This window comes from Dipodomys merriami, unplaced genomic scaffold, assembly GCF_024711535.1.
Source record: "Dipodomys merriami isolate MVZ:Mamm:240054 unplaced genomic scaffold, mDipMer1.0.p SCAF_42, whole genome shotgun sequence".
Taxonomy (NCBI): domain Eukaryota; kingdom Metazoa; phylum Chordata; class Mammalia; order Rodentia; family Heteromyidae; genus Dipodomys; species Dipodomys merriami.
This window is the reverse complement of record NW_027205826.1, coordinates 5,442,723-5,459,838: the sequence shown is the minus strand read 5'-3', so window position 1 is coordinate 5,459,838 and position 17,116 is coordinate 5,442,723. Positions and strand designations below refer to the sequence as shown.

Genomic DNA, 17,116 nt, shown 5'->3' with positions numbered 1-17,116 from the left:
TGTTGCTGTTCAATGGGATATACATCCAAATCATGTAACTGATAAGAGATATATCTAGAATATACAAACAACTATTACAATTCAATAATAAATGAGGAATTAAGCACAATTTTAAAATGGGCAAAAGATCTAGATAGACATTTCTGCAAATGTCCAAAGAGCATATAAAAAGATGCTCAACATCACTGTCACCAGGCAACTATAATATAAGAACAATGTAATACTTCACATTCATTAGAATGGCTATGATATAGAAGACAGATACTGGTAGCCTTTTGGTGAAGGCATGGGGAAATCAGAACCTTTAACACTAATTATGAGAATACAAAGTGGCATAAGTGTACTGGAAGCCAGTCTAGAAAACTGTATCAACAATATGCCAAAAGGAGCAGACACAATGGTCAAGTTGGATTTACTTCTGGGATACAAGTAATTTTCAACTCACGCAAGTCTTACAAATGTGATACACTATAATCATATCAAAATGCCAAGAACTATAAAATCATCTCAATAAGATGTAAGAAAAGCTTTGATAAAATTTAACACATTTTTATGATAAAACTCTTAATGGTTAATTATAAACTGTATATTAACATAATAATCATTATAAATAATAAATCCACAATCCAGTACTTCATACTCAATGGTGAAAAGTTTAAATTTTTCTTCTAAGATTAGGAACTAGACTATGATGTCCATTCTTATGCCTTCTTTTCATCACAGCATTACAAGTCTGACTCAGAGCAATTTGGCAAGAGAAATGAGACAATCTGTTTGCTGACAGCTTAATCTTAAATACAGAAAACTCTAAAGATTCCATTACAAATTGCTAGAATAAATAAATTCAATAAAACTGAAGAATACCAAACTGACATTAAAAACCAGTAGTTTCTATAAATCAATTGAACAATCTGAAAAAGAAAGTAAAAACAAGAATTTCCTAAGATAATAATAAAAATTAAGTGTAAATTTTTACCCAAAATATAAAATAACAATTAGGTATAAATTTGAACAAAGAACTAAGAGATCTGCATACTAAAAACTATGAAATACTGATGTAAGAAATTCAGGAAAATGATTAGAGGGAAAGGTATCCCATATTCTTAGATGGGAAGAATGTCTATTATTAAAGTACCTATATTAAGCCACAAACTCAAGGAAATATCAATAAAAATTTCAATAACTTTTTACAGAATTTGGTAAAATAGTCCTAAAATTTGCATGGAACCATAAAAGGACCCAAATAGTCAAAGTAATCTTGAGGAAAACAAAAACAAAAGCAAAAAACCAAAGCCAAAGCTATCACATTACCTGTTGACAAAATACATACAAAAGCTATAGGAATCAAACCAGCATACCCTTCACATAAAAGTATACTAATTGACCAATGGAATAAGACAGAGTCCAGAAACAAACCCATATATTTATAGTCAATTGATTCTCTATGGAGAATCAATCACACAATGAGGAAAGGATAAGTTCATTAATAAATGTATTGGAAAAACTGGCTATCCACCTATAGATGAGTAAAACTTCATCTTTATCTAAATCTATTCAGAAAACTCAACTCAGAATGGATGAGAGATTTAAACGTAAGACAAAAAGCCAAAACACTACCAGGAAAAAACATGGTTGTATCAAATTTAAAAGTTCCTGCATAGCAATTGACAGAGTGAAGAGAGAGCTCTGCTATGGAAGAAATCTCAACACAGAGTCCATCTGATAATGGCTCAATTTCCTAATACATGCATACATACACACATATATGAATATAAACTATCCATTTAACAATAGGTAAAAAGCTGGCACAGCACCTGCAATCCCAGGTGTATAAGAGGTATAATACAGGAGTATCAGACTGAGTTAGCCAGGGCAAATATTTGAGACCCATCTGAAAAAATAACCTGAAGCAAAAAGGACTGAAGGTGTAGTCAAGTGGGGGAAAGCTTGCCTAGCAAGTTTTAGGCCTTCAGTACGAACCAGAGTACAGGCCCCCACCCTCTCCCAAAGAAAAACCACCCCCACAAAAATACCTCAAAGGATTTGAACAGACATTTCTCAAATGAAGTTATTACACTGGCCAATAAGTACACACAAAAGGTTCAGCATCTCTGATCACTACAGCAATGCAAATAAAAACCACAATGTGCAACTCACACTTGATGGAAGGATTACTGAGAACAGGTGCCTTAAGAATGTGGAGAAAGGAAAGCTATAAACACAAGTAGGGGAAAATTATTCCAGAAAACAGGATGGAGGTTTTCCAAAACTTAAAAACAGAACTATTATTTGGTGCAGCAAACGCACAAATGGGTGCATATGTATTGAAATGAGTATACTGAAGAGGTATTTGCATGTCCACAAGACTGTAGCATCATTTACAATAGGCAGGATATGGTATCTCCCCATATACCCATCATTGGGAAAAATAAAGGAAGCATATTACATATATACTGTTCTCCCTTTAAAAAAGAAGAAAATTCTGTCAATTGCAACAACTATTGAAATAGATTTCTTCAGTTGTTCTTGGTGGACAGAGCCCACACAACTGTTCCGACTCCAGAGCTTGCAGAGACTGCTAGAGTTGCAGCCCTGAAGCCCTACTTAGTGTTGCAACTCAGCAACAGACAATGCCTGTCAGTGTTGGAGCTCTACAGCTAGTGCTGCTGTTGTAGCCTTCTCGGATTGTTGTCTCAATTCAACAAATGAAGTCTAGAATAATAGAGGATAAGATAGAAGAACTTTAGAAGTATCTTGGTCAAAGGCCTCTGTTGCTGTCTGTGTGTGTCTTCTCTCCAACCTTTGTGTGCTGTCTCTGTCTCTTGAGTCTAGAGGTTTTTATATCCTGGGCTGGGCTCTGACTGGTCACCCATATGTAAACTGAGGCATAGGGCAACCAATCAGAGAAGATCTGCTGAGACACTGTGAGTCTGCAAACCTAAAACTGTAGTTCTCTATTGGGTCTGTCACCTGGTCTCCCAGAGAGGACAAAACTGCAAGATCTCCCTTATATGTGGAGTGTAAGAAAGTCAAACTGATAGCACTAGATAGTACAGTTTTGGGCACTAGGGGCTGTAAAAGAGCAGCAGAAGCCATGCTGTTCAAAGGACACAGGTTTCAAGTAGATCCAAGGAGAAAGTCTACTGATCAGTGGCATTGTATGGGGAATATAGTCAACAATGTGTATTTCAAATTTCAAATGTCTCACCACAAAAAGTAAGTAAAAACATGATTCATCTTTAATCATAAGCATGGTATAAAAGTTACCAAAATACTATAACATGATATATTTGGTTATGATTTATAATTTTAAAATAAAAACATGTTAATTGTTCATTTAAGTATAATATATTCAGTATGTTGCAAGTTTTTTTTCTTTAATCATAACAAATCTCAAAAAAAAAATGATACTTTTCCATTTTCTCCAGAATCACAGAGGAGGCTCTTTAGGTCTGCCCTAAAGGACCATACATAATCTTTTGTTCTCACCTTTCACAGTAGCTTTTTTTCACTGAGTATAAAATCCTAACTCAAGAGCCTATCTCCTTTTTCATGGCCACACAAAGCTGTGTGTGTGCATACACAACACAAAGTGGCCAGCTAAACCCATTCTGAAATAAAAGGAGATCACTTTTAGCCTGTACATTTAAAGCGAAAGGCCTCCAAACAACCTTATGGCATTTGTAAATAAGAAGTGCTTCCTAATAATAAAATCATTTTGAGACAAAAAATTCTTAAAGATGGGCGAACAAACAGGAGTAAAAGGACAAGAAAAAGGTCAAAAAGAATCTATCTATCTAATGTTTTAAGATCGATCTTTATGTAAAATTGACTTTGTTCTTTTTACTTCAATATATTAAAAATAACTAATAAATTTGAAAATAATGTTATATATCAAAATACTTGAAAATTTCATGCTACATATTCAAATAATCTTCCATACTCAAAATAGAAAACAATTTAAATAAATTGCTGAATAAATTATAAATAACATTATCTATGTCACTTGAGATAATACTGACCGAAAATGCCAAACCCCACTCCATTATTCTTCCACAATTTAACAAATATTCAAAAGCTAAGTCCTACATAGTTTGTATAAAAATTAAGTTCTCAGTTGCCATAGATAGATTCTGTTTCATCATTCAACATTCCAAATTCCATTCAACTTCAAGTTCAAAAAAAAAAGCAAGCAAAGTCCATTTTTTCATCTCTGGCCTCAAGATATGGGATAAAAATTGATGGCCAAATTAGAAGAGAAGTTAACTATACATTTCTATGGCTGTAAAGTGTTTAAAGATTCAAGAAAAAGCCAAAGTGAATGATGTTGGGTCTTCCTGATATGGTGGCTTACACATTACTTTTTGCTACCTTGTAAGAGAGAGGCCATGTACATATTTAGAACAGCATATAGTTCTAACCTAACAAAAAGTTAAAAAGGAAGCTTCTACAGCTGCAACTCAAAGATTTCAGGGTTGAGGTCACTGTAATTCAATCTTTCCTGAATAGTTGTGAAATGGTTTCAGCCTTTCTGGAAGTCTGGGGAGGGAAAGTCAAAGGATGAAGGGAATAGGAATGAGATCAAAGGACATACAGTAGCTAACTTGAGCCCTTTTTTTTAAGGGATCTCCTGCAAGTTCCTGCCAATAGAAAATTAGTTATTATTTGCACCTAATTCCTAGAACTTCATTAAACGTCAGCTCAACGCAAGGTAAAGTTCAGCTACCTAAACCAGTGTCTTTTGTGACCTTAAATAAAATCAGAGTTCCAGGAGAAGGTAGGAATGTACAAAGGATGAATACCCTGTGGTCTCCACAGTTAAAGGTTTAGCTCTTTCTCCAGGTAAGTACTGTATGTTATTACAAACTAGGTAATTGATACTTGTAATTTATATTATATAATTAAATCATTGTATAACAACAACAGAAACATATCTTGTTACATTAAATACATAATACAAGCTATATGAAATTATTCTATAAATATTTTCATACATAATATGTCAATAATACATATAGATACAAAGATTCATAAACATACAATAAGAGATAGGCCAGCATACAGAAATAAAGAGCAGAAAGCCAAATAAGTATTTCTGTGCCTGGCTAAATAAAAACTGAATACTTCAGCAAGAAAAATCTATTAGCATTTTGACTGATCATATCTATGATTCATCTGTTAGCAATAATCATTTTGTTGCTTTTTTGGTGGGGAGAGTGTACTCAGGGCTGCAGGCATTCTCTCTACCACCAAGTTCCAACTCCAGTCCCAATTATCACTAATTGATATAGGAAAGGCAAAATGTCTTGAATACATTAGTATGGGAAAGACTGGTATAAAATGAAAGATATGTGAAATGTAGACATATTCCTAGAAATATAACTACATTATAATTTACTAACACCATAAGTATATCCTAAATTAAATAATAGGCATAACTATCCTTTAGTAAATTATCTTCTTCCCAATTCAGGGCATTGTTCTCTATTTCGTTATTCCATTTGATTTGTATTTCTGAATCTGTAGTTAATGACGTAATATATGCTCCCTAATAACACTTTAACAAGTGAATCTTTAAGAAATTAACAGTCTCACAGATAACGTAAGTGCAAAGAAAGGCATAATTCTGGGCCACAGTCAAGCTGGTCTGTGTTGATCAATAACCTCCTATCTATTATAACCTCATCTTCAGCCAGGGCTGATTATCTAATCCATAAAGACATCTGTGATTAGTCTCTGCACTCAGAATGTGTAACCCAGGTTGGCATAAAAAATAGTCATAACATATTTTTGAAAATAAATGAAAGACAGAATCAAACCTGTTTATTCTTTAGCCAGTAAGTCAATAAAAGTAAAGGTACAAAAAAACACAAGCCCGGTGCTGGTGGCTCACACCTGTAATCCTAGCTACTCAAGAGACTGAGATCTGGGGATCGCGGTTCAAAGCTAGCCCAGGCAGGAAACTCCATGAGACTCTTATCTCCAATAAATCATCCAGAAAACTGGAAGTGGTGCTGTGGCTCAAGGGGTAGAGTGCTTGCCTTGAGCTGAAGAGCTGAGGGACAGTGCCCAAGACCCACAACTGACAAAAAATAAATTTAAAAACCACAATAATGTTGTTATTTTCATGAATTATACAAATGAAGAATGACATATTTTCTAGCTTAAGGCTCCTAGTAGACTTTTTTTTCTTTGCTTCTGAAAATCAGACTAATCATTGAAGAATAATACAAGGAAAATACTCCATTTAGTATTCAGTCAAGCACTTAGTGATATGAGTTCTAATTATCTGTTTTATTTGTTTTTACTTTGTTTTGCCTTTCATAGCCAAACACCTATAGTTATTCTTTATATGCTGTCAGAACTGATTAATTATCACAATGGCGTTGGCTGTGGTTTGCAGCATCCTTTCTAAACTATGTGCTGAAATTTACAGCTAGTGGAATAGAGGTGAGGCCTTTAAAAGGTGACCAGTTGTTACTGCCAGAATGAGTGAACTATTGAGGTTCTGTATTCTTGAGAGACTTGTAATTCAATCACACAGGACACAAATGTATCCAGATGGCACTATTCTTTCTTAAATTGTTTTTTATTAACTCAACAGCAATAACAGTTAAGATGAGCTGAACTTAAACCCTCCAAGAATCTAAGGAACTGGATTGTTTCGAATGTGCTTTTTAACTATAATCAACTCCGCTGGTCAACAGCGTGCTTTTTAGAATTTTGTTTTTAAGGTAAACCAGTGGTTTTCCAGGTACAAAATCAATACCACATATCTAATGACTATAAAGGAAAAGGAATGGACCTTAAAGCCAGATGCTTAGCTGAAAATACCATTTAACTAACGTATATCTGCAAGCAGATAAAAACAGGCTGGGAAAGCTGAGAAGCTAGTGGAGCCCCAGGATGAACTATTTAGCTGACATTCATGCAATGGATTTGCCAGCTAAACAAATTTCACTTTAGAACTGCCACCAATACTTCAAAAATACAGCTGCATTTTGTCATTCATTTGTCTCACAGAGAATAGGTAAATATAGGCACTGGTCCTTTTAAAAATAGGATTATTTGCACTCACTAGCAACATATTTTCACAATGACCACAGGTATGTTTTGCATAATAATGGCTGATAGTTAACACTTCTAATGGATTTCACCCTTGAAAAGAATTGTTATTTAAGCAGTGTTAGATAAAATGTCCTTTAAAGTGAAAGAAATGGCAAGAAAAAAGTTATTTAAAAAAGTTATTTCATTTTCTCTCAGGGGGTCTCATTTCTGAGACAACAAAATCTTTCTAAAAAGTAGCTGTAATTCTTTATTCAAACGCCCCTGGTCTGCTCTCTGCAGCGGTCTCCAATGGAGAGATGAGGCCCTGCAGCTCCACTGGCGCTTATACAAAATAGATTTGCAAAAACACAAAAACAAGGAAGTGGCGCTGTAGCTCAAGTGGTAGAGCGCTTGCCTTGAGCTGAAGAGCTGAGGGACAGCGCCCAGGCCCAGAGTTCAAGCCCCACGACCGACAAAAAAAACAAAAAAAACAAAAAAAACCAAAAAAACAATTTAGAACAAAAGCAAAGCAGAAAAAGAACATAAACTTACTGAACAATGTAAAAGACTTCTCCACATAATGAATCTGCAAATATCTTTCCTTTTAAAATTTAGTCTAATATCAGGTCTGGACTTTTTAATCACTGATAATATGGAACAGATTTCTAAATTACCATGTCTCTCCATATATATTTTAATATTGCTTAACATTTGTTCAGATTACTATATGAGAAATACATGGCTGACATGTGAAAAAACCTAGCTGTAAGGTTTCCATTAGACCCATTCTGAGGGTATTTTCTTATCTCAGAACTCCAACTGCACTTGGCAAAACTGTGTAACTGAAACCACTGAGGAACATTCCTTCAACAGAAGACAAACAAAACAATGTCCTTGCGGCAGTGTTGTCACTAGTAGTTTCCATTAGAGTCTGCTTTAGCACCTTTCAATACATCAGGCCTGGGAGGATTGCTCACAAAGACAAGACATGCAAACGAAGGATGTGGGAAATGGGACTCCCTGAGGCAAGTACCACATTGCCCTTCACTGGTCATGGAGCCAGACCACAGAGACCTGTTGCCAAGAGGGAAGAGCATATAAACTAAGGTAAAGAATAGAACAAGCCAGAGGTTCAAGCAGATTTGGTGAAATAAGATGGAAGCCAGCATAGCACATGTAGTCAGAAATGTCTGAGGACTGGTGCAATACCAAAATTGAAATTGGACTGGACTAGTTCTAGAAGCACCTGCATACACACAGCTTGTCACCCTGGCTTTTCTTATTCTATGGCCATCTCATTTTTGGGGGGGGGTACAGTTCTTAATACCATGCTTTCTAAGATTACCATGTCTCTGGGGCTTTCTACTTTGGTACATAAAGTAGACTCTGCTGTAACTTAAAAATAATGATTTCCTACATTTCTCATTTTCCTGATGTGAATTTTTTAATTTATTCATTATTAAGTAGCATTACAATACCTTTGAGAACATATCTCAACACCATATTTCTGAAAAATCAAGTCTTACAAGTACAACTAGCAGGTGAAAGGATCCAATGTTAAATGATATTTTGGAAAAATCATACAACTCTCCTCCCCCAAGAAATACAATGATTTCTCTTTGGCTTTTGTGAATTTCTAGCTCACTGTTGTTTTCCTTTATAAGTAAAGTAAAATACAAAAATTTCTTATCATCAATTACTAGCAATAAAAGGACACGATCTCAGAAAGGATTTCTAGATTTATGGGGCAATATGGAGCAAGTCATTTTTTTTTTTTGGGGGTCCGGTCATGGGGCCTGAACTCTGAGCCTGGGTGCTGTCCCTCAGCTTTTCAGCTCAAGGCTAGCGCTCTACCACTTGAGCCACAGCACCACTTCCGGCTTTTTTCTTTTTTTTTGCTTATGTGGTGCTGAGGAATCGAACCCAGGGCCTCAGGCATGCAAGGCAAGTGCTCTACCACCGAGCCACCTTCCCAGCCCGCAAGTCATTATCTTGATATTACTGTATCTAGTACTCTATGAGCACAGATCGTTCTTGATTTATGTAGAGCTTTCTTAATTTCTCTCAGCAATATTTTATAGTTGTCTACATACATGTTATGTCTTCAATTTATTTCATTATTTGTAAATATTTTATTCTGTTTGATGTTATTATGAATCAAAGTATTTTTAAATTTCATTTTTAGATATTTCCTTGCTAGCAAATAGACATGTTTCATTTCTGGAGACATGGTAATCTCAGAAAGCATGGTATCATGAACTGTACCCGCCGGGCACTGGTGGCTCACGCCTGTAATCCTAGCTACTAAGGAGGCTGAGATCTGAGGATCACAGGTTAAAGCCAGACCGGGCAGGGCATGAAAGTCCATGAGACTCATATCTCCAATAAACCACTTAGAAAACTGGAAGTGGCACTGTCGCTCAAGTGGAAGAGCTCTAGCCTTGAGCTGAAGAGCTGAGGGACAGTGCCCAGGCCAAGAGTTCAAGCCCCATAACTGATAAAAACAAAAACAAAAAACTGTACCCAGACACAAAATGAGATGGCATCTTCCTAGGAAATTGTTCTTTGATCTTGTTGGCTTTTGGTATTACCTTGCTGGTAGGAATCCAGTAAGATTCAACAATCCTTTTGTTTATAATAGGATCAATAGTGGTATCCTCTCCATCACTAGCTTTGCTCAGTCAAGATGAAGTTTGCCAATTTCATTGATCTTTCCAGAATACAACATTCATTGATTTTTCTGTATTTTTCTGTATTAAAACTTTCACTCACTAATCTACTTTTTTTTTTCCCTTAAGACTAGCCTTCTACCACTTGAGTCACAGTGCTACTTCTGCCTTTTTCAGTTTATGTGGTACTAAGGAATTGAACCCAGGGCTTCATGTATGCTAGGCAAGCACTCTACCACTAAGCCACATTCCTAGCCCTCTAATCTACTCTTTAATTTTTCTTTCTTCTGCTTTCTTGGACAGAAGGATACCTTTTTCTCTTTTCCTAAGATGAAACTTAAGTAACTAGGATAGGTTACTATTTTAGCTTCATTCCATAAAGTTGATAGGCCATATTTTTACCTAAATTCAATTCAAAATTTTTTTCCAAGAGCTATCTAGGAAAATATCTTCCTTGATTTATGTTATATAATTTTCAAATATGTGAAGATTTCCCTTATGTCTTCTGCTATTTGCTTATAATTTATTATCACTGAGCCAAAATAACATGTTTTGAATGATTTCAATCCTTTGAAATTTATTGAGATGTGTTGTTTCTATGGTCAAGCATATCATCTCTCCTGGATAATGTTCCTGAGTGCCTGTGGCCATTGGGTGGGGTGAATCAAATCACCACCCAGTTGCAAATTCATCAATAAGGGGCACCAAATGAGAAAATGAGACAAGGCTGTGCTCTGAAATGAACTCTGTTGGAAGTCTGATAAAAATAACAACAACAACAACAACAAAACCCCCAATATCTAGTAGTAACATCTCATGCTGCTTTTAACTTGCACTTCACAAATGAGTGAGCATATTTAGCATTTTATATATATATATATATATATATTTAACATATATATATATAGAGAGAGAGAGAGAGAGAGAGAGAGTGAGCATCAAGATACTGTACAGAGAGGTTAGTTACATGAGCAAGGTAATGAGTCCATTTCCTATCAAGCATTGTTACCCTCTCCTTTGTTTTTCCCCTACCATCCCTTTCCTCCTCACCGAGCGTCTTTTCTTTTTTTTTTCTTTTTTTAAAATTTTTTTATTGTGAAAATACCATACAGAGGAGTTACAATTACATGGGCAAGATAATGAGTACATTTCTTATCAAGCATTGTTGCCTCCTCCTTTGTTTCCCCTTCCCATTCCTTCCCATCCCTCCTCACCCCTCCACGGCCAAAGTTGTAGAGTTTGTTTTTCGACATAACAATTTGTACATCTCATTGTTGCAATGGGTCCACCTGTATCCCTATTTAAACGGTTTATTTTTGCCCTTCCCCTCCACAAATTATACCAACATCAAATACAATGAAAGCAGGGGTTATACCTTGGGGGAGGGTATCTTTTCTTGCTAAGTTCTTCTATTTTGGTTTTTTTGTGGTGGTATTGGGGCTTGAACTTGGGGAGTTGTGTCCCTTAGCTTTTTCGCTCAAGGCTACTGCTCTACTACTGGAACCAGAGTTCCACTTCTGGCTTTTTGGAGGTTAATTGGAGATAAGAGTCTGATACTTTAGGCTTTTCTGCCAGTTTGGCTTTGAAACATGGTCCTCAGATCTCAGCCTCCTTTAGTAGCCAGGATTACAGATGTGAGCCATCAGTGCCTATCATTACTTACGAGTTGAAGTATATAATCAATAAAGTATATGATCCTTGCCAAATTTAACAGAGTTGTTTGCATTATTATTTAATTATAACACTTCTTTTATATTTTCAATATAAATTTTGTGAAAAAGAGGTACTACAAATCTTGCCCTCCTATCTCTGACTTTACTTGCTTCCTTTTTTTAATGGACTCTTTCAAAAAGCTAAGTTTTTAATTTTGGTAAAAAAACAATGTAGCCATTTTCATTGAAATTCAATCTCTAGTTTTATTGTGTTGTGGTAAATAATATGTCTTCTCTGACATGTCAAGTTTCAGTAATATATTGAAATTTTATTTATGGTCTACTGAGTTTTATAACTGCTCAATAAGAGTAAACATTTAGTGTATTGTTGCTAATCAGTAAAAAGCAGACAAATATCTGTTTTGTATTTAGACATTCCATTTGTCTTGGTCTTGCCCCATTTGCTGTAGAGAAGAACATATTTCAATATCTCCATATTAATTTTGCCTGAATATAAGTAACATATTTTCATCTAGTTAATTTTACTAATCTTGTATTTGGCAGAACCAGAATAAACTGGCCTACACCAGTATGATACTTGAGCAGTGAATTTGGTTCCAAGGAGCATCCATATGTGAAGGCTGATGTGCAAGTAGGTTGCAACCCAACCTAATAGCTATGCAAATGAACCTCAGTAAATCCCAGAGGTTAACCCACACCAATCCCAAGCAGAAAGTTATCAAATTATGCCTAAACAAGGCAAATGCCAACGTGAACTCAACAGGTAATCTCTGTCATTTTTTGTCCTTCTGGTTATAACTCACCACATTGAATGGTAGAGGCAGGGCAGATTCAGAACCATCTTTAGTCTAATATTGCCTGGTTCTAGAACTTTTTTTATTCATGCTTAAATAAACATTAAAAGTTTAATTGGTGGGCTGGGAAGGTGGCTCAGTGGTAGAGCGCTTGCCTTGCATGCTCGAGGCCCTGGGTTCAATTCCTAAGCACCACATAAGCAAAAAAAGAAAAAAGCCAGAAGTGGCACTGTGGCTCAAGTGGTAGAGCGCTAGCCTTAAGCCGAAGAGCTGAGGGACAGCACTGAGGCCCAGAGTTCAGGCCCCACAACTGTACCCCAAAAAAAAAAAAAAGAAAAAGAAAAAAGAAAAAAAAGTTTAATTGGTTTGTTTCACTTTTGAAAGTTTAAACATTTCAAGATGATTTTAACCTACAGTTCATATATTCATAAAAAAAGAGACTTAGATACTTTGCTCTTCCAACCTATCTTTTTTTCTGCAGTGCTAAGGATCAACCCAGGACCTGGTATATGTTAGCCAAAGTGTCCTACCATTGTTTTGTTTGTTAATCATTTTTAGTGTAATCTACGGATTTAGATTCAAGTTATTAAATCTGTATTTTATACTTTGACATACTTTCTTTTTTCTGAAATGCATTAACATTCTACTTTAGAACTAGATTTTTAACACTTCTTATACTTCTTTCTACTTCATTAGTCCTGTGTTCTTGCCTTATCTTGGTATGTGCTGATGTCCCTATGTCAGAGAAGTCTCGGCTCCAACTCTGGTAGTTGATGTGTTCAAACAAGTTCTTCCAGAAAAGAAATAAAGAATGCATACAAAAGTCTTTATACACAGTTACATACTTTACAGACATTGCAAATAGATATCATACCATCTCATATATAAAATGCCTTCCTGTTGATTTTACGGATCAAAACTCCTTGATTACATCTAAAATTGAGTAACAACTTCGTTTTTACAACTGTGAAATATGCATTTACATTTATTTATTTGTTTGTTAGTACCATTCTACCTAAAAGCTTGTCGGATATTTATTTTATTTGTGAGGTTCAATTCTTTTTCCTGGATCTATCCAGAGTTCATTGCATTGATTTATGTGATATGTGCCTTCTTATAAAAGTGCTACTCTTCTCAACTGTTTTTCCTGAATTCTGTTGTGGCTTATTTCCATAAGTATGCTTTCATCCTGTGAGGGCTAAATGCAGAAGTCTTTTCTTCAAAGAATATTCTCACAGGCTCCATGCTATTCATCTGATTTTGTGTCCTTACTTATGAATTTTGTGTCCTGTTAATATTCCATCACAAGAAGCACAAGTTACTGATTCAAAATCAGGTGAATATCATAGTCAGCTTTTCTCAAGAATATATTCTTTTGCCCTAATACTTTCAAGCATCTAATTTTTAACCTAAAATTCTGACAGTGTACTTTGAAATTCTTGCCTGGAGCTTTGTCTTTCGATGGTTTCTCTGTTCCTTTAATTTTAAAGCTTTTCTAGAGCTTCCTATCAGCTCCATGGAATATCTGGACCAGCAAAACTTCCTACAGTCTGGGCCATGATCATAGCAGGGGGCTGGACCTTACATCGACATTGCAAGGATGGAAAGCCTCTACTTTCCAGAGCAAACTTTCAGCAGGAATCCAGCTATTGCCTCAGGCAGTAAATAAAAAACAACAACAACAAAAAGAGATTTCAGACTAGACTTTTAGGGCCCAAATCCCAGTAATTCAGCATAAATGGAAATAAGAACTGAGAAAACAAACATAGTTGTGAACTGTAAGCCCTGTAGGGCTCCATCAGCTTCACACATGAAATCTTAGCCACCTTGCTCCTGCTAACCTATGCTTGGGACTCCTAAGGAACATAACTACGGCTGAAAATGGAATCACAAATACTGCAACATTATTTCTAACCAGGAACATTTGAAAATAAACGTACTTGAACAAGAGAGTTAATAGCCTATATTCATGATAACATATATTCAGCATTTAAAGGACTGTACTAAATCAACATAATTAGAAGACAGGTACACAGTCTTAAGTGTGAATAAAGAAATAAGAATAATAAATGTAATTTTAAAAATAGAAGAACAATTATATGTGCCTATAACATACTGTATATATATATATGCATATGCTATATGCATATAAAACTATGTTATTTGAACATTTTATTATTAAGTAATAAAATACTATATTTTATGTTTATATGATTTATATGCAAAAGTATAAAATAATGCACACAAAATTAGTTATGGTGGTTTCCTAAGAGGTAGGGAGGAAAAAATACCTTGAGTAGACATGAACAACAAGATGAACTAAAACTTCACTGGTAATGTTTAGTCTTCATAAACCAAATGTTAATTGTTGATTATCCACTATGCTTATCTAGGTATCTACAATTCCCTTTATTCTTTTACAAATGCTTTATTTTTTCTCAAAACTAAAAGTTCTATAGACAGTCTAGGTCTTCCTGAATGGCCACTTGCAAATCTGCAACTAAATACTATTTAGGGAGTACAGCATGTAAGAACAAGGATATGGCCAACTTGAGCTCTTCTACAGCAAGAAGTAGGTGGTGGTGTCTTCCTTGAGATAACCCATTCATTCTTTATGTCATGATGCATTTTTCTCTGTGCTGCTGGGGATGGAATCCAGCTTGGGCAAAGCCCATCCTCTATCATTGAACAACTTCCCTACCCTGACAAAATGCATTCTTGTTCTTGCTGCCCCTTTAGAAGAGACCTTTACGTGACTGCTCTGATATTGCTTAAAGGATGAATCAAAGGGCAATATCTCTTCTTATTCTAAACCTTGAACTTAACTGTATATGGCTAATTTTGATAAAGCATTTTTAAAGTGAAATGTTTCCGTCTTACTGAGGTTGAGAATGTGCTCTCCTACTGAGTGACTTTCACAATGGCCACTATGGTTCTTCTTACCTGCTCTTTCATTTCGGCATAGACTTTCTCTGAGTTCAGCTCCACCTGCCGCTTAAACTCTTCCAGAGCAGCGTCTGCCTGCTGGGCCTGCAACCTCTGTACTTCAGTCACACGAGTGAGCTGTTCCTCTTTCTCCCTAGAAAGTCAGAAAAGCTTCAGAGTAGAAATAGAAAAGAACAAGGCTCAAATAAAAGAACAGTTAGCCTTCTTTAAAATAACATCCAGGCTTCCACTTTTTGATCCACATCCTATAAAACTTCCTTGTAAAGAGCTGACAATAAAATAACTTGTTGCAGGCTATAAACATACAACACACACTCTGATGAAAGCATAGCTACTTTCAAAGATTTCCCTTCAAACAAAACTGTAGAAGACCACGCATTTCTATTCACTGATGAGCAGATAAACAAAGTGTGGTATATCCATACAATGGAGTATTACTGAGAGTTAAAAATCAATAATGTTCTGGTATATGCTCCAACCTGAATGAATCTTGAAAACATTAATGTAAGTCAATGAAGTCAGTCACAAAAGGTGGCATTCTGTATGGTTCCACTTATATGACACATCCAGAATAGGTAAATGTATAGAGACAGAAAGCAGATTTGTCACCACTACAGACCAGAAGATCTGTGGTCTGGAGAGTGGTCGCTAATGGATATGACTTTCTTTTTTGTTGTTGTTTTTGGCCAGGTGGCTTGAACTCAGGGCCTGGGCACTGTCTCTGAGCTCTTTGGCTACAGGCTAGTTCTCTACCACTTGGAGATACAGCCCAAAATGATAAGATAAAAAACATTTCCATTCCCTGGTGGTTAATTGGAAATGAGTCTTTTTAGTGCTGGCTTCCAACCACAATCATCAGATCTCAGCCTCTTGAGTAGCTAGGATTATAGGCATGAGCCACCAGCGCCTGGCACCCCACTATGAGTTTCTTTTTGAGTATAGTGTATGATCCTGGAAATAGTGGTAACAGTTACAGATTCCTAAAAATATATTAAAATCCAGTGTTGTACATTTTAAAAGGGTAAATTTTATTTTCTGTAAATGATGTCTCAATTTTTAGAGAGCCAATGTATCAATAGAAAGATGAATGTCTGCCAACAGTTGCAAGAAGTCAGTAAAACATAGTGGTCTGAAATTATTCCACTGGCTTCTAGAAGACTTGCCTAAAAGGAACAGATAACTACTTCATCTCTTCATACTTCCAACAAATCATACAGTCATTAAGCTCCTACAAAATAAATCTCTGCATGTTGACAAGAGGAAAAAATAAAAGTTTTAGTTTATAAATGCACTCAACTTCCTAATAGCTAATTTTCAGTTCTCACTAGTTCCTACGTATTGAAGCAAAACATTTTTATATATCTTATCTTACTTTTCTTCACAGAAAACCTGTATAAGAATACTTTTAATCCACTTTTCACAGAACAGGTTTCTTTCACAGAACTGGAACTGAGCTTAGAGACATTCCCAAGGTGCTCCTCCTCCTCCTCCCCCACCAGTGTCTGCTCCAGCAAGGCATCTGCTTCCACAGCTCCCCCTGTTGGCTCCCTGGCTGCACTGCTCTACTTAAATGCCTTCAGGAACATTATTAACTGGGCTCATTTCCCCACACAGGACAGGTTAACATATACAGAAAACATTACCTTATCACTAATTGCAAGAATGCTGGGAGATGGGCTCATTTAACTTACCTAAACCAAATTTTAGGTAAATATCACAATGAAGGAAAAAGATATATACATATATATGTGTGTATATATATATATTTTTTGGGGGGGGTCCAGTCCCTCAGCTCTTCAGCTCAAGGCTAACGCTCTACCACTTGAGCCACAGCACCACTTCCAGCGTTTTTCTTTTTGCTTATGTGGCGCTGAGGAATTGAACCCAGGGCCTCAGGCATACAAGGCAAGCACTCTACCACTGAGCCACCTTCCCAGCCCGGAAAAAGATATTTTCAAATTATAAAATAATGCTATTGCATTTTTTA

General features: G+C 35.9%; 1 protein-coding gene across 11 annotated transcripts in view; it reads right to left on the bottom strand.

Annotated features, from left to right (window-relative positions):
• The window catches only part of Cep112 (centrosomal protein 112), a 350,152-nt gene that overhangs the window by 202,119 nt on the left and 130,917 nt on the right, over positions 1–17,116 (bottom strand). For all 11 annotated transcript variants that reach the window (XM_069993124.1, XM_069993126.1, XM_069993125.1 and 8 more), the window contains one exon: positions 15,127–15,262. In XM_069993124.1, coding sequence (XP_069849225.1) covers positions 15,127–15,262 — 136 coding nt within the window. The remainder of the gene's footprint in view (positions 1–15,126; positions 15,263–17,116) is intronic.